The sequence below is a fragment of the Streptopelia decaocto genome (genome assembly GCF_964273445.1).
Source record: "Streptopelia decaocto genome assembly, chromosome: 1".
Lineage (NCBI taxonomy): Eukaryota > Metazoa > Chordata > Aves > Columbiformes > Columbidae > Streptopelia > Streptopelia decaocto.
Genome location: NC_138663.1, coordinates 61,263,993 through 61,286,679, shown reverse-complemented (window position 1 = coordinate 61,286,679; position 22,687 = coordinate 61,263,993). Strand labels below are relative to the sequence as shown.

Here is a 22,687-nt window from a genome sequence, read left to right as displayed (position 1 = left end):
CATTTAATGATTCAGAGACCCATATGCCCATACTTTTCATTCAAAGACCAGGTTGGGAGGGCCAAGTGACCTCAGATCAACATGTCCCTTTATTTTCTGGTGGGAATTCCCCTTGACATCTGCACAGGGAAGCCCATCAGTCCTGACAAACCCCCATCTCCTCTGGGCTGGGGGTTCTTCCATGTCCAATTTCTGCACATCCTTCCAGCAGCTCTCCTTGATGCTAAGAAAAGGCTGTGGTAACCTTGTTCCCAGTTGAAGTTTACTCTGGTCCCTCTTCAAAACACAGGCTCACCAAGGCACAGAAAGATCCCTGTTTTTTACAGAGAGGTGCAGCAAGATGGGACATTGACCTACTCCTGGTGAGCAGAAGAGCAACCTTACCTGCAGAGCTGCCTTTGACATCGCAGCCACCTTCTCACTTCTGTCCCTTGAAACCTTAAGATGGGAACTCATACAAAGACCCATGTATGGTCCCTGACTCTCTCCTGAAGTCTAGCACATTATAAATGAGGCTACTGACCTCTCTGTGCAGACTGCAACACTTGTCCAAACTAACAGACATCTAAATGCAGGAAGTGAAATTCAGACTTAAACGAAGGAAGCACAGGGCCCCTGTCACCGCAAGACTAATTGCTTATACAAGTAAAGCCCCCAAAGACTGCATCTCTGATGGGATTAACAGAGCAGACTGGCTGTCAGCAAACATCACCTCCCCGGAGGCCCAGGGAAGCTGGAGGAGGGAAGAGCGTGCAGAAGCAAGGAGATGACTCAGAGGGAGCCCTGGCTCTCTGCAGAGCTGGGTGCAGGTGCAGCAAACCCACATCCACAGCGAAATCCCTCAGCCACCAACTTCCCTAAGCACAGGCAGCTGTGCAGAGGTGCTGCTGAGCTCCAGATGTTTCCCATTAGCAATGGCCCAGGTGTGGAGTGGTTATAAATGCACCAGGGCAGGAGAGGGGGTGTCTGTGGGGTATCTGGTCACTGTTTGGGGCACCCTCTGTTTTTGCAGCTGTATGTAGCATGGGTTCTTTTTCTCTAGTTGAGAAATTTAAGGTAGAAGAGGATGAGGGGAGGGCTGATGTGTGGTGTTCTTTGGGATTTGATTGCTCTGTTTCTATGTGTGATGAGAGTAGTGGATGAAGTATTGCTGGGTGGTGAAGTTGCCTTGGAGGCTTACTGGGAGAGGCAGTGACTTCTGAGTTCTGCCTTGCACCAACAAGGTGAAAAGCAGCATCTGTTTTTATGTGAACGGTAACTGAATGGATTTGTAGTTGGTGATCCTGGGGTACTGTTCCTTAACCGATCTCACTAAATTACATCTATGAGTGATCAAGGCTTCTGTGTATGTGGGATTGGAGTAGGGGAATGCATGTGGTGAGTAGAATCAATGCCTTTGATGAGGTAAGGCAGAGTGGTTACTCTGTGTAAATAACACTGCCTTCCTCTCTCTCTCTGCCCTTCTTCCTCTAACAAGGCAGGCCAGTATCAGCTATACCTGTTCCATTTCATATGGTGAAATGGATGACTGGGACAACAGTGATGAATTCATTCAGAAGCTGGATTTTTCCAGCTCTGACGAAGAGAGTGAAGACAGAAGTGTACATGTGGAGGATGCCCTGAGCTCCAGCCCAACCCAGAGCTGCAAGTTCCAGAAGTGGCAAGGGAGCAGTCCTCTGCCAGCAAGCCCTCAGAGAAAGCTCAGTGAGATCTTCCTGAGCAGGACAAAAGCTTGGGTGAGTCCCACCCTGAAGACTTCCCCGGCTGTGAGCAAGAGCAGAGGTAATGCTGAGACACCGCTGCACATCACCTGGAAAAAGCTGCAGCTGTGTGACACCCCATACACTCCCAAGGTAATGGCATGTATCAATCTGTGTCTGAGCAGGCAGGGACTGTGGCATCACTGGGGCTTCACTGTGTGGGTGGTGAGGAGATCTGTTGCTAGCTCTGTGGAAAGCATTTTTTTTGTGTTGGTGTTGTTAGCCTTCTACTCTTTCCTTAAAAACATACTGTGAGCTCCTTAACTATGGAATGGTTATTATGTGGGTGTGAATAGAAACCTATGTGTGGGAGCAAGTGTCTTGACTCTGTCCAAGATGTTAAAACCAGGCAGTTGTTGGGCCAGTCTGACAACAAAAAAAAAAGGCGGGGGGGGGGGGGGGGGGCAACCATGTGCCTTGGCTGCCTGTGCACCCCTCACACTCTGCTCGGGGAGCGGACATCTGTAGCATCTCTGTAGGAAGTGCACACTGTCACACTGTGCTCCCAGAAGGATAAATGTATCTCTCTTCAAGGAGCTCCTCATTCCATGGGGAGCTTGGAGACAGGCAGCTGCCCTGACTGCTCTGTTCAGTGCATTTTTGGATCAAAGTGGGTTTTCTTTTGACAAAGAAAGTTGGAAATGGTGTTGTGGCTGGGGCATGCTTTGTCTGGCAAGTCTGGATTGCTTGCAAGCAGCTTGTTGTCCTGTGATGCTGGTTCTTTTTGTGTGAAACTGAGTTGCTTGGAGAACTTGGGGAAAGCAGGACTTTGTTCTCAGCATAGCAAATTCCCTGTGGAAGGAGTAACAAGTCAGTGTGTGCTTGTGTAGGAAGGTTAGCCTGTCTTCCTCTGTGTCAGTGTCCTAAAATGTAACTTAACTACTGAGCTAGTTTCTTGGAAGAATGGTCCTAGCCCCTATTTTCTGTGGAACTTCTTGCATAGGGTATAATACACCTGGTTTTTATCTTCTGTAAACACAAGTGGACACTTAAGAGTTAGCTTCTCTGTTCCTAATAACTTCTGTTCTGCGCACTGGCTTCTAGCATTCATGACTTGCAATGAAATGTAGCTCTTTCGGGCCTCTCTCAATATTCCTGCTCTATTGATAGACTGGTTGCTCCTTTGCTTAAGTGGTGCACACAAGATCCCTTTAGTACTTCTGATCTAGGATTTTATTTCTGTCCCTATCAAGGAACCTGATTATGTTGTGAGAAGTGTGGTCCTATGGCCACATATGACTAACAATGTGGCCATAGTTACTGCTGCCTGTTGCTCTCTAGGGGAAACTGACTCTAAATGGCTGCACCCCTAATAAGCTTTTATAAGAGATCTCCCTCAATCTCATCCCAAAACAGGTTAGAGGTCTAGAATTTCTTCCAGACCAGATGGGCTACTGGTAGCGCAGGGTACTTTCAGTGTGTGCTCTTGTGAAGGTCACGTGTTGGCTGGATGCTTCAAGACATGATGCCTGTGGTTTTGTCACCTTGTAGCCCATGAGAATCAATTGCACTAAACCAACAATTTATTTTCCCGTGCTGTTTTCTGGGAGAAAGGTCTTGATTTCCAAGTGTGGTGTAAAGGTGGGCACAAAACAGCCTAAATCAGCTTATAAGTGTGGCTGTGAGCATTGATCTTAGAACACTTAAAGGTGAGAGAAAGGGTAAGAGGGTGGAGTCATGTGGGCACTGGAGCCTGAGCTCAGATGCATGGCAGAAGAGGCAAATGATTGTATTTTTTTGGACTTGCCCGGTCTCAGAACAGATTGCTAGATTGGTAGCTGCCTAATTTACTCTGTATGGCAGCAGCTACTCTCAGATGATATTACAGGAAACAAGCCTTCTTGATTATGAAATAGAGCCCTAGTAGAGCAGATGGGAATCGCATGCATGCAGTGGTATTTTAGATCCCTTTGACTTGTGCCTAGACTAGAACATAGCCACAAATCTATGGAGCTTCTAGGCTACTAGGTAAATTGGGCTTAGACATATCCTGCTTTTGATACATCCATACACAGAAATTTTTGATCCAAGAACAAGGGAATGCAGGCTAGAGCTTGAGACTGTGGTCAAGAAGCACTTCCAGGATCACAGTAAACCAGTTACTGAACTTCCAAGTATGGTCTAGAAATAGAGGAGTGTCCTAGAAGTAGCTATATCCATAAGTGCAGCATCATTTAGGTGGCTGCAGTTTTAGGATTTTTTATTTTTTGTTTCCAAAAACTTTCAATGAGAGAAGGGAGGAACTCTAGATGTGAATGAAGACATGGCTCCAGGATCATAAGAGTGAGACCACTGTTGATCAAAAAGATATAGAAGTATCTTTATGTTCATGACAGGAAGAGTTCTGAGCTCTTGAAGGGTTTTTAGCTAAAAGAAAGAGATGTTAAAAACCCCTTTATAACTTATACTAGTCTCTTGAAGCTGAAACAAGTGAAATTCAAACTGAAAATCCAAACTTTTATTTAAAAAAAGCTGACAGTTACTGAAGGGATCAGATTACTGTCATCATGGAAAGTGGATTTTTCCCTTCTTCAGATCAAGACGGGGTGCTTCTCTGAAGTTATGCTTTACTCAGCCCAAGGCTTTGGGCTGCTGGTTAAAGCCCAGTGGCCTGTTTTCTGTGAGAAGGTAGATTAGAAGATCCAGAGGTTCCTTATGAACTTAATTTCTGAAAATTTAATTTTTCTTCTCAAGGGGAACTGTTTCCTGATGATTTTGCCAGTAGCCCTGTAAAAATACTTCTATAAACTTCCCCTATTCTAATGCTACTTATTGCTGAGGAACTGAAAGGGAAATCTGGTGATGTCCTGTCTTGTCTTTCTGACAAACCTGTCCTGACCAAACTGGTGCAACAGTTCAGGTGTGACAGAACTGTATCTTCCAAGTTAATGCAACTGATGATGCAATTTCTGCAGCTCTGTAGGTGGGGAAAGATGAGTGTCTGGCTTCTCTTTTGCCTCCCAAAATGGCTCTGCAGGCCTCACCAAAGTGAGGAGGGAATAGAGGCTGAAAGGGCTTAGTGAAAAATGTAGCACTTTGTTGAAGGAGAAGAAAACTGCCAGGATTAAATCAGTTATTCAGGGTTTTAATAATTCAGCTATCCTGAGGAAGAAAGCTGAGTTTGCCTTGATTTGCAGGAGACCAGATATTTTATTCTGACATAGAAACAACAAAACATTTTGCTGGTTTATCTGCCACTTTTTTTTTTTTTCCCCCCACAATACAGAGCCTGTTATCAAAGGCAGCTTTTCCTTCACATGAGACAAAGGTCCCACCTAAAGGCTTCCGACATCTGAGATTTACTCCCGGTGCTGACTCGGATGACTCTACCCAAGCCTCTCTTGTCAACATTAATCCCTTTACACCAGAGTCATATCGACAAATGCTCTTTCCTCCTAATGGCAAGCGGAAGACCAGAGGAGAGCTGTAAGTGAACTTCTCTTAAGTAACAGGTGGAAAGGAGACTGTTTAAAGGAGATAAGTAATGATGGAGACATTTAGTACCTGGACTTGTTTGTTAACAGTGAATCATTCACTTCCGTACCATTCATTGGTGCAGAGCAAACATTAGCAGACATATGAAAGTAATAGAAATATAAATAAGATAAATCATTTTCTTTGTTCAGAAATGTAAGTAGGGAATCACCAGCTAACTTCAGTGCTGTGGCTGTAGGAGAAAATTGTTCCTCGTTCTTGACCATGAGTAGAATGGAGTTTGATTCAGTTATGCACATACCCAAACCCTGGAAGAAATTAGGTGCATGTTTGCATGTAATCCAGCTTTTAGGATAGGTGCAGGCTACTGCTGACCTGCAGTTCCACTTCTGGTCTAGGTTAACCAAGCCACAAATGTAGTCAAATACTTGTGTGCTACAACAGTGTTCAGCTTCTTTCATAGCCCCAACTGTAACAGATGCTCAGTTGGGATTCCCCTTAAAAAGCACAGCAGGGCAGTGTTCTCCTAGACTAGGAGCTTGTTGTACAAGGTCATCTCCCATGTACCTTTGCCACTAGTAAGGTGGACAGGAGAATGATGCCCCTGAAGGATACTACTCTGTCCTGTGGGCTGAAGTGGAGGCTTTCTAAATGGAAACAAAGACTTTCTAGCTTGGGACTACAGTCTGTAAGGCCTCAACTAGAAACTCATGGTGTATTTACACTCTACAAAATATATCCTTAATTGAATCATGAAGCAAGGTTTGGAGATTCTTTTGAAAAATGTTGCAATTTCAAATCTCAGTTGGATTGTTGCCCTGAAGTGATACATCCAGACTTTTTTAAACTTCTCTTATAGGAGGGATCCTGATCCAAGAAACCAGATAAAACAGGAGCTACCTGCAAAGGTAAGTATGTGTATTTACCCCCACAGAGAAGGGTAAATATTTCGTGCTTGATGAAATTTATTTTGCTATTGGAGTATAAGTCATGGCATCGAGACAAAGGATGAATACCAATGACAGAATAATTCCAAGCTGAATGTTTTATGTTAACATTTGTTTGAGACAACAAACTCTTAAATGATTCCTGTCTTGAAAGGAAACTTGTACTAAAGTGGATCTGAAACTTTGACAACTAATCCTAAAATATATTGATTTTGGTCAGGAGGTCTTTCTAGGAAATATAATTTGGGTTCCTTGGGGGGAACTGTATTAGTGTATTATTGAGATACTACAAATGCTGACCTTTGTGGTCTGAAAAACAGCAGGTATACTGTTGTTCCTATGAATCAGTGCACTGAGCATCTCTGGATGTGGATGGGACATGGCTTCTATATTGCAAATAATACAGGACCTTCACTGCAAAAACACAGACTGAGCTGAACAGTCTGACATGGATAAGTACTGACGGCTGAGGTTCAGTCACAACAGTCACAATGGTGAACTTTTGAAGCAAGGCAGCAAATTTGGAACTAACTTTCAGTAGGAAAATGTCCAGCTGGAGGAGGGGGGTGCCTGTGTGCCTTGGGGTCTAAGGGAAGACCCCACCACAGCTTACATAGCTACAGGACAGCAAATGCAGAACCAAGTTCTCTTGCTGTTGCTGCTAAACCTCAGTGGTGGGCTGTGTTGGCCTGGCTGCACAGGGCAGGGGACAAGGTGTCATGTACCCCCAACTGCACTGGTAGGACTGGGCAGCTGGTGTGGGAACCCACATCCTGCAGTCACCTTCCTTCTTCACAGTTTTATCTGGGGGAAAGATACTCATCTGGCTGGCTTCTGGAAGGCAAGCCAAGACTGAACTAAGTAGTGTTCAGATGAGATAACAGAAAAAAAAAAATCTCAATTTTCCTGAGTAGCCCCTTGAAAGAAGTATCTGTCTTTTGCAGGTAGGTAGAATTGTTTGTTCACTGTAATTGTGAAGTAATCAGGCTTACTGGAAGCATAATGGTACCCTCTAGCTGAGAAGACCGACATTGCATGGTCTCCAGCTGTGTAGTTAATGTGGTACCAGGTAACATCCGAGGCTACAATTATCATTTTCCTAAAAAAACCCAAAAGCCTCCATTGTGACTTGCTGAATTATTATTCTGCTTGAGCACTGATTAGAATGAACATATAATATAGCTATAAAATTGTGTACTAGGAGTTATCTATCTTCCTCGAGCTTTTAAGATGCTGTAAAATATAGCTGCCTTATGAAATATAACCTGTTGCAAAGGGCTGATATTTCACATGGGCCATATCTTATTGGCTCCTTGACTCTACCCTTTAAGGTCATATACCATATACTAGCATCAATCTCAGTGGTGGTTATGTGGAAACCACTGTGCAACACAAACCACTGTCCCTCTAAGGGATGCAGGAGGATGATGAAAAATCATGTAGTTCACTCTGTTCGCTTCATGCTCCACTGCTTATCTCTTCTTATCTCCCCTGCAAGCAGATATCACTCTACAAGCAGTGCTGGCAGCTCCTATTTCCCTAGTGATTGTTACAGGAGCAATGATGATGTTGCAGCTGTTCTTCAGGCTTTCAGCCCTTTGTAGAAAAGTGGCTCCTGGTGAGAAATCACTGAGAGTACAAACTGAGATGCTGGGACCTGCTAATCTGCTGTTAGTCAACAGCTGGTGCCTCAGACCTGATGAGAGCCTGAACTGATGCAGAACGTCCTTGCTGCAGGCAACCATAGCTGCCAGGGTAAAGCAGCTCTCAAGCCAACACACTAAGCTTCTCTCCCAACCTCAAAATAAGCAATAGCTCTTATTTAAACACAAGCTCAGTACATGAGTGTGGCTAATTCAGTGGTACTGGAATTCCACCTACCAAGGCTGGTGATAGGTCTTCTTGAGTCTGCAATAGCTGGGGAAAAGACAAGTATTTTGTTGTCTGCTGTTGATCCCTGACTCCATTGGCTAGGAGTCTAGGAAATGGGCAGGGCTGCCAAGAGAAGAGATGTGATGGTAGTAACCCAAGGAGGCTTAGGCACATACAGCCAACTAGACTACAATTCTCCTTAGCTGCAATTTCTACCTCTGTGGCTAGCAAGTCATGATTTAAAAACAAAACAAAACAAGAAAAAACAAATCTTGGCCAAGTCAGGCCAAGATGGCCTTTGTTAGAGATGCTTTTTCTGACTGCCTAAGTAGAAAGTAGTGTTTCAAGAACAACTGACCATGTACCTACATGTGTGCCTGGATGAATGTCCAGGATGGGAGAAGGAGCAACATGGGTGCTCTGTGAGAGCAAGTGCTACACAGATCTAAAAATGTGATGGATGCCATTACCTAAGTCCTTCAACTCATACTTGTGTTTTTTGCTGGTTTTGTGACCTTGTAGAGATATCCTTTGAAAGAGAGCAACATGGTTTCCCGCTACAAGAAGGAGTTTCTGGAACTAGAAAAGATTGGTGTGGGGGAATTTGGCTCTGTCTACAAATGCATCAAACGCCTTGATGGGTGTGTTTATGCCATCAAACGCTCCAAGAAGCCCCTGGCAGGATCCTCAGATGAGTGAGTGTGCTAGCTAAAAACTGCCAGTTGAAATGATGGGCATGTTCTTGGGAGGTGTGATGGGGAAGGAGGGAGTGTGGATCTAAAGGTATCTGAGGGGTGGCATGAGCAAAAACTGGCTGCTGTTAAACTCTCAAATAACAGTTGGAAGAGTGGGGGAGTTACCACTGCAGGACTATTGAATATAAATGTCTGAGAAAGGGAAGAAACCACATGCATTGCAAAGTGAGATGACAGCTTACCTGAGCTCCTTGGGACCATGCAGCCAGTCTCTTTTAAACAATAACTATCAAACGGTTCTCTTTTTGGTATGTCCCTCCCTGCTGTAGAGCCAGCACTGTTCACATCTGTATTGACTAGCTACTGTTGTCCTGCATGCTGAAGCAGTCTTTGAAGCTGCCTTTGCCTCTTTAACAAAAGGCTGGCTCAGTGATACTATTTTTTTGACAGCTGTTCAGCATATTTGAGCAAGGGCAGGTTTTGCTTCAGCAGCTGTAAGAGCCAATCCACTAGCCAATAAGTCAAGAGAAAGTCCTGAATGCCTCTGCTTCCCCTTCCTTGAGCCAGGCTACAAAGCAGAGCTGCTCTTGTGGTCCCAAGCAGGACCCTGGCACCCTGTCACCTCTTTTCTGTGTTGGCTTCTCTAGGCAGCTGGCACTGCGTGAGGTTTATGCTCACGCTGTCCTCGGACACCACCCTCATGTTGTGCGCTACTACTCGGCATGGGCAGAGGATGATCACATGATTATCCAAAATGAACACTGCAATGGTAAGAGCTGTGACCTTGTTAAAGGCCAAGATCTCAGGATGGGTGCAGTTATTTTCTTTTGTACTTAAACATGGACATTTTGGCTCACAACAAAGCAAACTGCACTGGGGTTACTGTTTCACAGATCATCCTTAAGGACTTAATATTTAGACAAAGCTCTGAATGCTGCCAGTGTCTTACAAGTAGTGAATACCTTCCAGTTTGTGGGGTTTTAAAACTATTCCTCTGTGTTGGCTGGCCTGGAAAAGTATTCCCTGTGCTGATGCTTGGAACTGTGTCTGGGACTGCTCAGGTAAAACCTGATAGGAGTGACTCAAGAGCAGCAAACTTAAGTGGTGTCATGTATCTCAATAAGTCCTTCTTAATGAAGGAGAGTAATTATTTGAATAATGGCTACTTGGTTGAGATGAAGGCACCTTGCATCTTGGCTAGAATAAAGGGCTCAACAGCTGCAGAGGAACAGAGCTAAATCTGAGGTGAACTGTAAATGGGTAAATTGTAAATGGGCTGGTTTTGGGAGACATTGGAAAAGACACCCATAGGTGTCTACCAGAGCTCTACCAGAGGAGCTGAAAGGAAATATGTAGCTCTTATCTTTCAACTGCTCCTGCAGTTTTGGGGCTCAATGATGAGTGGTGATAGTTGTTTGGAGTAATGACTTCAAATCTACTAAAGGTAACCATGAAACATGGTGATCATTGCTGTAGTATTGAAGCGTCTCTTGCATTCTAGTGGATGAAATCTGAGACTAAAGGAGAAGCGGTAAAAGGAAGGCCGATGGGGAGAGAGTCTGTGGTATTTGCTAGTCCTGAAATAGCTGGAGCACCTTAATGGAAACCCACATAACTGTTTCTGTGTCAAATGTTACGTTCTTCAATCAAAAAATCTGCTAGTGGGAGCTTAATTTCCTTGCTTTCACATTCATATGCCTGCTTTCTGCCTGTTAGTGTGGGAAAAGTATTTAACTTTTCCACTGCTCACTTTGCGGCAGCAGCAGCATCACCAGCAGGACAACCCTTCTGGTGTTGTAGGTAGACCTGCAGTTGCTCAGTCCTTGGCAGGCAGGAGGCAAAGGTGCTCTGAGGCTGAAGCCAAATGGTGGTGTCCAAGTTTGATCACCAGAGCACATGTAGGTGGTCTTGTACGGGTTTGTCACCAGCAAGTCTGCAGGTGCTCTGGGCAATAGTTTCTGCTAAGCTCTTTAAAACCTGCTGCTCCATAAAATCTTTGTCAGGTCTCAGACTGGCCGTTTTCACCTAGGTGGGAGCCTCCAAGACATGCTGCTGGAAAATGCGAAGCTTGGCCAGTATTTCCCAGAAGCTGAGCTGAAAGAAATATTGTTACAAGTCTCCATGGGGCTAAAATATATCCACAACTCTGGCCTTGTGCACCTGGATATCAAACCTAGTAAGTATAGTGCTGTCCCTTGAGGGGTCCTCCAAGTGACTCTTCAGGGGTAGGACCTGTAAAATATCCTTCTGACTGGACTTACTATAGCGCTTCAAAGGAAAAAGAATCTTGCCCTAAAAGGTGAATGTCTTGTGGGTTTTTTAATCTTGCCACTACTGCTGCTCTAAAACAGCCTTCTCTGATAGTTGGCAGCATTTACTTCTGTTTCATTATCTTCATAATCCTTGCTCATGGGAATCACTTTCACACAGGTGGAGCAAGTAGGGCTGCTAATGAAGACAAGGACTTCCTTATTTGCTGCTGTCTTGTTGCACAACACTTGACCTTTGAATGTGAGAGCTGGAGTGAAAAGTGAATATTTATTGTACTTCCCCTGAGGGATTAAGTTCCTGCAAAAAGTAGTAACAAGCTTTTCTCTGTGCAGCTGAAGATGGGCACCTCCAGGGCTATGGTCTCCCCCACAGTCACATAATTATGTCCTTACAGTGGAGCTCCTCTTTCCTGCTGAAATAATGCTTCTAGCTTGGGGAGCAGAGGGAGGGGTGGAAAAGTCGATTGCACTGATTTTATGCACAAGATACAACTGCCTTCTGTCAGCTTTATTGCTGAATATGTAAACTAGGCAGAAAGTGGATTAACAGGTGGGACACGTGCAGAATTTCTGTCTGCAAAGCTCAACTAGCTTGACAGGTGAGATTTCTATGAAGTTGTCAAGCTGCTGCGGTCCGGCTACTGATATCACACTCTTGCTAAACTTCCCTGTCTTGCAGGTAATATCTTCATCTGTCACAAGCTGGCAGTTGCAGGCCCTGCTGAGCAGGAAGATAGTGACAGTGAAGATGAATTTTCTTCTGGTGTGGTGTATAAGATAGGTAGGTTTTAGCCCACTTATCAACTAGCTTAAGACTAGGGCCGCTCATTACTGTTCTTGCTGGCTGAAGAGACTTGCGTACAAAACTGGTGGCATAGTCCTGAATGCCTCTGCTATTTACCAGAAGTAACTCCTCTAGAGAGACAATTCCTAGAAAACTCATGTGCTTGTTTCAAAGCCAATATTTCTGAGTTAGGGGCAAGTTTGCTCTTACTCAGCATTTCCTGATTGCTCTGTTGGTACCTATAAAATGCAGGCTTTTATTTATGGGGGTGATATATATCAGCTTGCTCCATTAGTTGTTCATTCTTTGTCTCAGGTGACCTTGGCCATGTGACATCTATAACAAACCCCCAGGTGGAGGAAGGAGACAGACGGTTTTTGGCCAATGAGATTTTGCAAGAGGTACAGCCACTGGTGGGGCAGTGGGAGAACACGGTGGTGAGCAAGTAGGGGGAGATCAGCTGTTGTGAAATCATTAGTCTGGCATATTCCTTGTCTCATCTCCTTTCTTGTGTCTGGTCTGGCTGTGACCTCAGCACAATTAACACTTCATTAAGAATAGTATAGGTTTAGATCTTGTCATGTAGATATTTAATATTTCATAAGTAATTTTATCATCAGATTATTGCAATTAATCTACCTCTGAGGGATGAATGGGACAAAACCTTTATCAATTTGGAGACATTTCATTTACTGAAGTTAAACTGCTGGATGTGATTGCTGAGGAATACATGCACCCAGACAAATGCCTTGTACAACAAGGACTGATCAGGCAGCATGGAGAGGTGCGTGGCACAACACACCTCTTAAACTGACTGCAGTTTTGCCACTCTGGCCAGTGAACAAAAAGGGAATTGGTATGTACCAACCAGCTTGGATGTGTTCATCACCTCAGGTATTTAAGTTACAGTATCTTGTGCTGCAAGTGGATTTATGAGCTGTTAGGTCAATATATCACATGGAGCCTTTAGTTTGAGTTGGGCATGGCTAATTTATTGCCTTGTGGTGAGGGCTGCAGGCACATATTTGTTGGGCCACCCTCTGGATTTGCTGCAGTGATCCTAATGTGGGCTGGAGCCTCCTCAGGACTGGGTGAAAGCTGAAGTGCTGTTAGTTACCACTACTAACTGCTGTCAATGTCTTTATCCTAAAGAGCAGAAAACAGCTAACTGTGATGGTGAAGGCAGTGTTATACATGTACTTGTATGGCTGTTTCTTTTTGAGCAGGTATCCCAACCCACCTTTGTTCAATATAACAAGACACTCCCTTTCTATAATTGTTTATCTTCTCCCTGCAGCAATACTGCTATTTGCCCAAGGCAGACATCTTTGCCCTGGCACTCACAGTAGCTCTAGCAGCTGGCACAGCACCACTGCCTCACAACGGGGCCATGTGGCACCACATCCGCAAAGGCAATCTCCCACCCATCCCCCAGAAGCTTCCTCATTGCTTTCTTGAGCTCCTTAAGGTGAGAAAGTAGTCATGATGGAATGGAGGTTTTTCCAGTTGGCCTGTGACAGAGGGAGTATTAAATCCTGAATTCCTTTGACTTCTAGCTCATGATCCATCCTGACCCAGTGGAAAGACCTTCTGCCACAGCTCTTACTAAACATCCAGTTCTCTGTCCTTCACGTGGGAAAGCTGTGCAGCTCCAGAAGCAGCTAAATGTGGAGAAGTGCAAGACAGCTATGCTGGAAAGGTAGGGCTGCCTTGGACATGAAGGGGAGAAGACATGGGTGCCACAAGTCATCACCAGGCTTGAATGTAGGGTGGTAGTGTTGGGAGACCCAACATGCAGAAGTACCCAGTCAGCTCCTCTGCCTGGAGCTGGGAGTATGATGGGGCTGTAGCAGGGACTCGTAGTGACCAAGCAGCTGTGGTTCACCTCTGGCTTTGAGGAGCTGGCTCAATTAGAGCAGTGAACTTGCACACTTACTGCAAACACTGGTGATGGAAAGTACTGATACAATATGCAGCCAGTGGGCAGATGAGGAATTGATATTGCAGTGAGGTAGTGGCCTAGCACAGAAGGAAAACTACTATCAGGTGGTGGCAGTTATCCTCTTTCCCCTTGCTTGCTCTCACTGCTGTTGGCAGTAACACTTTGAGGTGCTGGGATCTAGGAACTGCTCCACCACCCCCCCTTAGTGCAAGAGTCCGCTGGGAAATAGGCTCTCCATGTAGACAGGACAGCACATGCTCTGGGAAAGCAGCAAGCATCGGGTGGAAAAAGGCAGTGGAAAAGAAGCATGTGCCTTTATTAGGTGTTTTTGCTGCACGAGTGGCACTGATCCAGGTTCCACCATCACAAATATCTGAAACAATGGGAGAAAAACTGAGCTACTGGTGCCAGTCTAGGTGTCTGTTGACCTGATGCGTAGCTTTCTTTGGTAAACCTGATCTGGTCTCAAGTAGAAACTCCAGAGAAATGTACAGTAACCTTCACGTCATCATCTGAGGTGAAAAGCCACCACTCTCCAGCAATACTGGAGTACTGATGTAACCCTCTTGTGCAAGACTGCTCATAGTTGTCTTCTTCTGTAGCTCATGGGGATTCATGCACAATGTGGTTTTCTTCTTCTCCTCTTCCTTCCATCTCCCCACTGCAGGGAACTTAAAGCAGCTCGCCTTGCCCAGACCCTCATGAAGGACCAGCAAGGGAGTGCCAAGTTGCAAGAATCTGAAACCTCTTCTAAGCAGAACAGCAAGCGCCTGGTGGGAGGGAAAAGCTGTCGCTCATTTAGCTTTACTTTGGGTTACTGAATTTATGTGTTGTCCAAAAAGCTCTGGCTGCTGAATGGCCCTGTGAAAGCAGAGGGTCTGCACAGACCAATGCCCCATATTTGTTCTCCCTGTTGTGGTTTTTGGTTCCCTCACCTAGTTATGATGAGATGTTGGCTGAGGGAAGAATGACTATCTTACAAGTGTCATCACGGGATTTAAGATTATTGTCCTCAGTCTTTTACCTGTTTAATTTATTGTGTAACTGGTCTTGTTCTAGACTAAGAATAGGTTTGCCATACAAGGTAAAAGATGGCATTTCCTCTACTAGCTGCCTTCTTTGTTTAGTTGGGCCCTATTATTGATGATGTATTTGTGGTCTTAACTCTCTGGCCACCTGTGTGTCTTTGCAGGGGAGGTAGTGGCTGTACATGGAGATGGCATCTGGAGCTGGGTCCTCCCAGGAGTGAGGACGTTGAGACTATAGTAGACAGTTTCAACTACATGTCAGGAGACAGACTGGTTACATAGCAGTCCTGGTGGGCTCAGGATGCAATTGGAGTGGTGTTTCACTGAGGGGGACGAAGAGTAAAAGGAACACTGAGTTAAACAAGGCCTTTCTTGTGGAAGTTGAAGAAACTTTCAACTTCTAGCAATGAGCACAAAGTCATCTGACTGACTAATCTATCACAGACTAGTCACTGATACTTAGTTTTATGTTGTTTGGCAAGGCCTCCTCACTGAAATTGGGGTAAATACCGGTGATGAGCTGTTAGGTGGGTCTGTGCCTGCTGCCCTTGCACCTTGCTGGTGCAACCGCCTGCGAACTGTTGCCTGTCAGCAAAGGCGAGGCAAATAAGAAAAGGCTCTTTAGGCTCTTTTGTCAGTTTTGAGTTGCCCGTGTGAAGTGTCTATATATTTATTAATGTAACTTGGAGTCCTTGCCAGATGCGTGGCTGTGGTAGTTGGGTCGAACAGTGTATTGTTATGAGGGAGAGTGTAATGTTGGTAACTCGGTTATTCTCAGGTTTTACTGAAGTTTGGTTTTAAGCGTTGGACAGTGCTGGCTTTTAAACTGTTACAGCCTATCTTTAAGAAGCAGAACGTGCCAATAAAGATTTTAATCCTTTTACCTACGAGTGACTTCTTTGTTTTTTTCCCCTTTGAGCCCCTTCCCGACCAGTCGGGCGCTCCCAATCCCCCGTATGCGCCAGGGTGGCTGAGGGCCGGCGCTGCGGAAGGGAGGACCCTCCCACCCGGCACAGGTCTGCCCAGCCCGCCTTGCGCTGCCACCTCCCGCCCCCGACTCTCCGCAGAACCGTCGCGGGGAAGGGGGGAACATGCTGGCGTTTCCGCCCGGACCTTCTTTGCGCAGGATCCGTGGCGTCCCTTCCGTTTCCGGCCGTCTGCGGGGCAGAGGTGCGGGCGGTGTGGCCGGGGGTATTGGGGGCGGGACGGGGCTCCCTGCGGCGCTGCTTCAGCCCTGCTTTTCCCTCCGCAGGCGCGGCGGCGGCATGTTGCGGCGACCGGCGTGGCAGGTAGGGCTGGGGCGGGGCGGGAGCGCCGGGTGACGGTTTAACGGTTCCCCGAGGGAGCGGCGCGCGGGCCGGGGCGGCCCCGTCCCGGGCCCTGGGGTCGGGCTGCAGCCCCGGCGGGAGTTCGGCCCTGACCGCACGTCCCCGAGTGGCTCGTGGGGAGGGGCGTTGCCAAAAGTCTCCCCGTCTGGGAAAGGGTCGGCGGCGAGGAGAAGCAGCTCCTGTCCTTTCTCAGATAGCAGTGGGGCTCGTAATAACTTTCTTTTCACAGCAGCGGGTTTTACCTGCTGCCAGCAGTTGTAGGGGTGACCCGGGGTCCCGAACCCCTGCCTCCCGGCAGGGAAATCTCTGCAGTCAGGGGCTCGGCCACCTGCCAGCGCCTTTTCCTGTACGAACCATCTGTAGATGCTGCTGCATTTACCGCAGCACTGAAAGCCTGATGTATTACAAGGTCTGACTTGTGCACAGAATGAGTCTTTGATTATTTGCGTATACATCAGTGAACCATACAGGCGTACCAAAGAACTTTCGCTTTGCACATTGCATTTTCTCTGGTTTAGCTCCTCTGTTCAACACAAGACTGCCAGTCTTGACTTCCCTTAAGTTTTGCAGTCACTTTTTATAGGAAGTGAGGTTTCTTCCAGCTGCTGTACATGGGCCTGTTGCAGAGGTGTTCCTGGGCTTTTCTCCTAGGACATGATATTTGCCAGCATCAAGTCAGTTCCTTTTCTTTTTGTTGCTCATGTTCAGCTGTAGCACTCAGCTTTTTGTGACCTTGATTTGCTGCTTGCTTGGAAATGAGGGGTTATCAGTGCTTCATGGTGATGAGTGAAGAAGAAAGTTGATGAAATTGTTAAAACTGTATTTCCAAAACCTGAAGCCTATCAGATTAAACATCCTCCTGACTTCAAACCTACCCCCTCTTCTGTTTTGTATTACAGGAAAGCAGTAGTTACTGTATGTCCCAAAAGTAATTGTTGAAAACATACCTTTGGGCCATCTTTGTTCCTGGCAGCTTTTTGACCCCAGTTTAGCAGGTTATTTTTTCCGTAATCCTGTTGACTTCATTTAGCTGAACAGATCTTCCCTCGCCTACCCCCCTAAGTCACTGGAAGAGAACATACTTGGAAAACCTCTGTAAGCATTCAAAAAAGGAGGTGTAAAAACATGTGAATACTATTGATACTTTGTCTTAGAAACTAATATCTGTCTGTTCCTACAGGTGCTTCGCCAGTTTGTAAGACATGAGTCCGAAACAGTTGGCTCATTGGTACTGGAAAGATGTAAGTAGCTCCTGAGGTACAACTTAGCTGTTACTCTTTGTGTTTTTTATCTCAGTTGTAGAATGGCTGAAATACGCCAAGAGAGAAACAGATAAGAATGATAGCTCCTGAATGCAGTAACTAAGAATGTGTTGTTTCAAACAAACAGACTCTTAAGCAGCTTCTTGTGTGATCTTTGTCAGGTCAAGCAGCCCTTAAGAGGGGAAAGAAAAAAGCCCTGACATGGACTACAACCTGTAAAGGGCAGGTAGTTGAGCTTTATCAATGGCAGCGAATCCTGTGCGCTGTAATCATGTTTCCTAATACCTGCCTTTAGGTGTCTCATGCTTATTTCTGAAACTCTCATGTGCCTGAGGGACTTGTTTGGGTGCTGGTGCCTCAGCGAGGTTTGCTCCAGGTGTACACTTCAGACTTTACCATTCAGTTCATGTGTTGATTGTGCAAGAGTGATGCTTCCCTGACTTCCTTCTGTTGCCCTTGAACAAGGAGAAGGAATAAATTGTGTCCACCTAATGTTGGTACCTGTCTAAAAAGTAGTGATCCTCTGATTCAGAGCATGGAGTGTAATAGTGTAACCCTGTTGTTTTAAAGGTACTGTTTTATGGACAGAACAATATAATGATAAGGTTTTATCACAATGAAAAAACATAAATTCAGAATAGTCTCGTGACATATGGATGTGTCTGTGGAAAAGATAACAAAAGAGCAAAAAGAATAAAGAACATTTAGCTTTCTAAATGAGCTTATTCAGTAGTGGTAACAAATAGAACAGGCACAATCAACCATCTGCAGGGCCTGAATAAGCCAAATGCCACAAGAGCTTGAAAAATGGTTTGGAGGTGTAGAAAGTCATTGTTCTGACCCTTGGCAAAACCTGCTGACTTATGATTTGCCATGATTAGAACCATAATGATTCACCTGTGTGTGTATTTACTCTCTCATGTTTCAGCCATGAATCGTGTTCAGTTACTTGGTCGGGTTGGCCAGGACCCTATCATGAGGCAAGTGGAAGGAAAAAATCCCGTTACCATATTCTCTCTTGCAACCAATGAGATGTGGCGAACAGGGGACAGCGATGTAACCCAGGGAGGTGAGTCTGCAATGAGCAACGTGCTTCTGCTGTGTTCTGAGGTCATGTTTGCATATGCAGTGCCACCACGCTTTGTCTTCAGGCTGCCATGTAAATCTCTCAGGTGCAGAGAAGTTCTTTTGAGGTCAGTAGAGATGCTGGTGTTATTTGTGTGTCTTTTACTGATCTCCAGCAGCACGTACTGAACAAAGATCTGCATGTTAACCTTCCTCTGGAGGAGAGGTAAGAGCGTTGTTTCAGCAGTTTTTCACTGTTGGGGTTGCCAGTGGTGTAGCAGCTTCCATATTCTTGTTGTATTCCAAAAGGAGAAAAAAAAATGGTATATTTTCTCTTGGATTCTTCTATCAGTCTGCAACTGCAGATGTCTCCTGTTCTCTAACTTGCTCAATGTGGAGTATGTGAGGGGGAAAAAAAAATCTCGCACTGGCTTCCAGAAAAACTGATCTCTTAGTTTGAACTGTGCTTCTTCACAATGTTTTCATTTGGACAGAGGTGAGTGGAGCATTGAGTTTTAGTACAGAGTGGGAGACTGAGTTCTAGTATACTTCCATTTTCAAATAGCTTTTCATAATTTGAGAACGTCAACATGTTGAAATTAACTTCTGAGGCTTGCATCAGAAAGGGGATTTGGCATCCAACTTTGTTATTTTTATGTAACTTAGGTGATATCAGTCAGAAGACAACATGGCACAGGATCTCTGTCTTCAGACCGGGCCTCAGGGATGTTACGTATCAGTATGTGAAGAAGGGGTAAGTGAATAGCAAATGTGGTTGAGGATTTAAGGCCTTAATAATTGATTGATGTAACAATTATAGTCAATAGGAGCTATACTAAGTGCCATAAAATAAGTTAGCAGACCAGCTGCAAACAACCGATGCAAAAGCCTGTGTATTCAGTATCAGATACAGACGAGAAAACAGCAATACCGTTCTCTGACCAGAACCACATTCTTGATTTTTTTCAGTTCTCGGCTCTATGTTGAAGGGAAGATAGACTACGGAGAATATACAGATAAAAACAATGTGAGGCGTCAGGCCACAACAATTATAGCAGGTAAGGAACAACATACATTGCCCTACCTTGCCCTTTTAAAATGGAGAGGGGCGGAGGGCCTTTGAGCTAGAGCTTGGTTTGTCTTCAGCCTCAGTATCCACACTTGGGGATTTTGAGAGAATGAATGGGCTGTACTACTAGATGTCCTCTGGCACTGCTTGTGAAGAGACAAAAAATGAGAGCATATACATGCAAACTGTTGCATAGTTTGTTTGCACAAACAGTTGGTGCAGGAGGTCGTGTGTGTTAAGAACACTGTCATGTAGTACTGCAGGTCAGGCAGTTTCCCTTTCTAAGCAAAGTTTGTTTAGTAGCTTTGTTTTGGTTTTGCAGGGAATTTTTTCTTCCTGTTTAAGACTGGAAGCTTCACCAACTTTAAGAACCTCTCTGAAAGATATTTTATGTGGGGATAACTTGATGGAGAATTTAGAAAGACCTCAGTCTGGTAGCTGGTAGTAGTTAAGAGCACAGAATGGGTAGGGACTAGACTTGTCCCTTGGGTAGACACAATGAAGAAGCGAACTGGGAAACTCAACTTTTTGATTCAGCCCTTAAAGAGCATGTGCATTCTACATTTTTACTGTGGGTAGAGCACTAGCTTGTGGCCTTTGAGGGAGAACTAAGATAATTGGGTAGCAGAGCAAACATTTCTGTTACACAAGTATATCTAAAAAAACTGGGCTAGAGAAGAAGGGAAAACAACCAACCAACCATTGTTCTGGGTCTTTCTGCTGTGCAGCCTCTTTAAAACAATAGTAATCAAACTTTTACATGAACAGTTCAGCTGGTGGTGCTGTAGGTTACTGTTTATAAGTAGCTGAAGGGGAGAAGCAAGTCTGTCTTTTAAAATAGTTTTTATCCTAATGGATTCTTTTTGGTGTTCAGTATCTCCGGTCTCAAGATGCTCTAGAAATTACTGAGGCTTGATGAAATGCAAGTTTCCTATAGTCCCATTGGGTGATGACATCGTAGTGTATATTGAAAATGACAAAACAAAAAGGAAATAAGCTGTAACTGATAGAGATCATAGTAAAAAAAATAAAACATTATTTTAAAATGTTTCTGGTGTCTTTGACTGTTCAGCAGCTTTTTGTCAGGTTTAGCACACTTGCTTCACAGTATATATGGTTGCCTTGAGTTGTCAGCTTTCTGGAGAGATAGAGCAAGAACCCTGTATCAGACACTGTTTTATTTTATGAACTATTCTGTTCCGAAATGAACGTCTTTGCAGCTTATTTTAACACAAGTAGGATGCATTTGTGTGTGTTCAGGCTTGCAACAAGGCAAAAGATTCCTGAAGATTAAATTTTCTTTATTTCTTTTCAGATAATGTTATTTTTCTGAGTGATGGTGGTATGAAAGAAAAGGTGTGAGGTCGTTAGTGCTTGGATCCAGGCCACTTCATTCCTTTTTTGTTCTACAGTGCTTCATAATTCTGTAATCATGTATAATGCTGTAGTTTCTTTAAAGAATAAATAAAATGTTTGATACCTATAGGGTATCTGTGTGTGTATCTGATTTGTTTTCTTGTGTGCTTTCTCTCTGTTCATCATCATTTGGATTTCTTTCTTAAAAGACAAGGTAACCCAGGTAGCTATATTAATTCTTGAGCTGATGAATATGTAAATGAGAGTCTCCTTTTGCATCTTCAGCCATTTTCAAGCCTTATATCCTTGACTGCTTGAAAAAATCTCTCTTCTGTCTTATGGGGCCTGACAGCCTCATCACCTCTCACTGTTAACATCCCTCCTCTGTTCTGAAGGTGTCATTTTTCCTTAATTAAGTCAGTTTAAAGCAGACCCAGTGGCCTCAGTGGGTGCTGAGCTTGACGTTTCTCTTTCACAGACCTGGAGAAGGTTTCTGCGTGTTGGCCTCTGCCCCTCCACTGATCGTAGCATTTGATCAAATCAGTTGTTGTCTCTCACCAAACCCTGTATTGGTCATGTGCTTAAATCTTCGTTATTATGGCATTTGACATATGATGACTCCATGATGACATCAACAGTCTCATCCCAGTGCCCTGTTAGGGTGCTATGCTTAAGGTTTGCCATCAGGAGGAGCTGGAGGAATGTCTGCCTTGGCTGTTACTTGTGAGAGGCCTGCAACGGTGTGTGAAAAACAGCCTTGGTCCAAGATTCTCAGTTAATGTGGGAGTTGTGTTTATTTTAATTTTGGTTTTTTTTTGTCAAAAAGACCGAGAATTATTAGTATTGCTAGTAAAAAAAATGCACAACTAAAGGTGTTTCATTCTGTTGCATGGAGAAGTGGTGAAATTCCCACTGTAATACAATGTGAACAGGGAAAGAAAAATAATTAGCAGTGACTATTTCCTGCCTTCAAAGCTGGTGGGATTCTATATCTTGTTTCTCTCTCAGCCCAGTACAGAACATACTTATTTATAGTTTTTGCAGGTTTTCCTCACACAGAATGATCACCTTGTTTATGCTTCTCTTTATGAGCATTGTCAGTAGTACTGAAAGCTTCAGTTCTTTCAGTTCAGCATTTGTTTCTGGTTGAAGTTAATGCTTCCACTAGTATGCTAGCCCCTGTCACAGGCATACTGTGGTGTTAGACATACTGGAAATTCTTAGCTTTTTATCCACAAGAGATTGTGGTATCTTTTTAAATACAAAGTCCTGACTTTAATTCCCATAACAACTACTTGTTCAGTCTGAGCCTGTTGTACTGCTGGGAGATGTGATGGTACACTTCTATAGCAGTGATCTGAATACAGTTTGTGTTTGGTCCACACAAAATTTTTCTGTTAGCTGAAAGCTGGAGTTTGTCTTAAGCTTTCTTTGTATCTGTGAGGCCTTGAGTGAATGTGCTAAGCCTCTGTTCGGTGGTTACCTCCTTTTCTGCACCTTGCTGTGGTGGTGGAGCTCAGCACAGCTCATGACAGTGTCTGCTTTGGAGCTTGGGAACTCTGCTCCAAACTCACAGTAGAAGTGGCAGTGATGATTCCTGTCACTGCTGCACAGGGAGTGGCCAGAACTGCCAGAACTCCTCTCAGTTACGGCCGAATGGCTCATGCTAATCTCTGCCCCTGGCTCAGGATGGGGACAGAGCTGAGCTAGCAAAAGTTATAGGATTAGATGCCAACAAAGAAAAATATTCGCTCAAGAATTTCAACTTTTCTTGCTTTTCTGGTCGTTCTATTTAAAGTTGCAAGCATGCTTTTAAAGATTGACCTCCTACAAAGACAACACATACCTACTTTGAGATCACATTGTTTGAAAAG

At 44.6% G+C, this 22,687-nt stretch overlaps 2 protein-coding genes across 2 annotated transcripts; both read left to right on the top strand.

Annotated features, from left to right (window-relative positions):
* Nucleotides 1-1,520: 1,520 nt before the first annotated feature.
* On the top strand, nt 1,521-14,526 carry WEE2 (WEE2 oocyte meiosis inhibiting kinase; the record flags this gene model as incomplete). The annotated part of the gene is made up of 11 exons (XM_082045803.1): nt 1,521-1,853; nt 4,987-5,186; nt 6,055-6,103; nt 8,537-8,709; nt 9,357-9,478; nt 10,739-10,885; nt 11,659-11,760; nt 12,079-12,164; nt 13,061-13,231; nt 13,320-13,462; nt 14,373-14,526. The coding sequence occupies 11 exons, from the start codon at nt 1,521-1,523 to the stop codon at nt 14,524-14,526; spliced, it is 1,680 nt and encodes a 559-aa protein (XP_081901929.1).
* A 1,331-nt stretch (nt 14,527-15,857) lies between these two features.
* On the top strand, nt 15,858-20,959 carry SSBP1 (single stranded DNA binding protein 1). The gene is made up of 7 exons (XM_082065560.1): nt 15,858-15,903; nt 15,986-16,022; nt 17,242-17,302; nt 18,252-18,392; nt 19,055-19,142; nt 19,358-19,446; nt 20,773-20,959. Exons 2-7 carry the CDS (start codon nt 15,999-16,001, stop codon nt 20,817-20,819), a joined length of 450 nt encoding a protein of 149 aa, XP_081921686.1. The 5' UTR covers nt 15,858-15,903; nt 15,986-15,998; the 3' UTR covers nt 20,820-20,959.
* The last annotated feature ends 1,728 nt before the right edge of the window (nt 20,960-22,687 follow it).

Excerpts from the sequence above, each read along its gene's own strand:
- SSBP1 (XM_082065560.1), top strand. The coding sequence starts at position 15,999 with ATGTTGCGGCGACCGGCGTGGCAG. Across the intron at positions 16,023-17,241 it reads TGCGGCGACCGGCGTGGCAG|GTGCTTCGCCAGTTTGTAAG; the intron begins GTAGGGCTGGGG and ends CTGTTCCTACAG. Across the intron at positions 19,447-20,772 it reads GGCCACAACAATTATAGCAG|ATAATGTTATTTTTCTGAGT; the intron begins GTAAGGAACAAC and ends ATTTCTTTTCAG.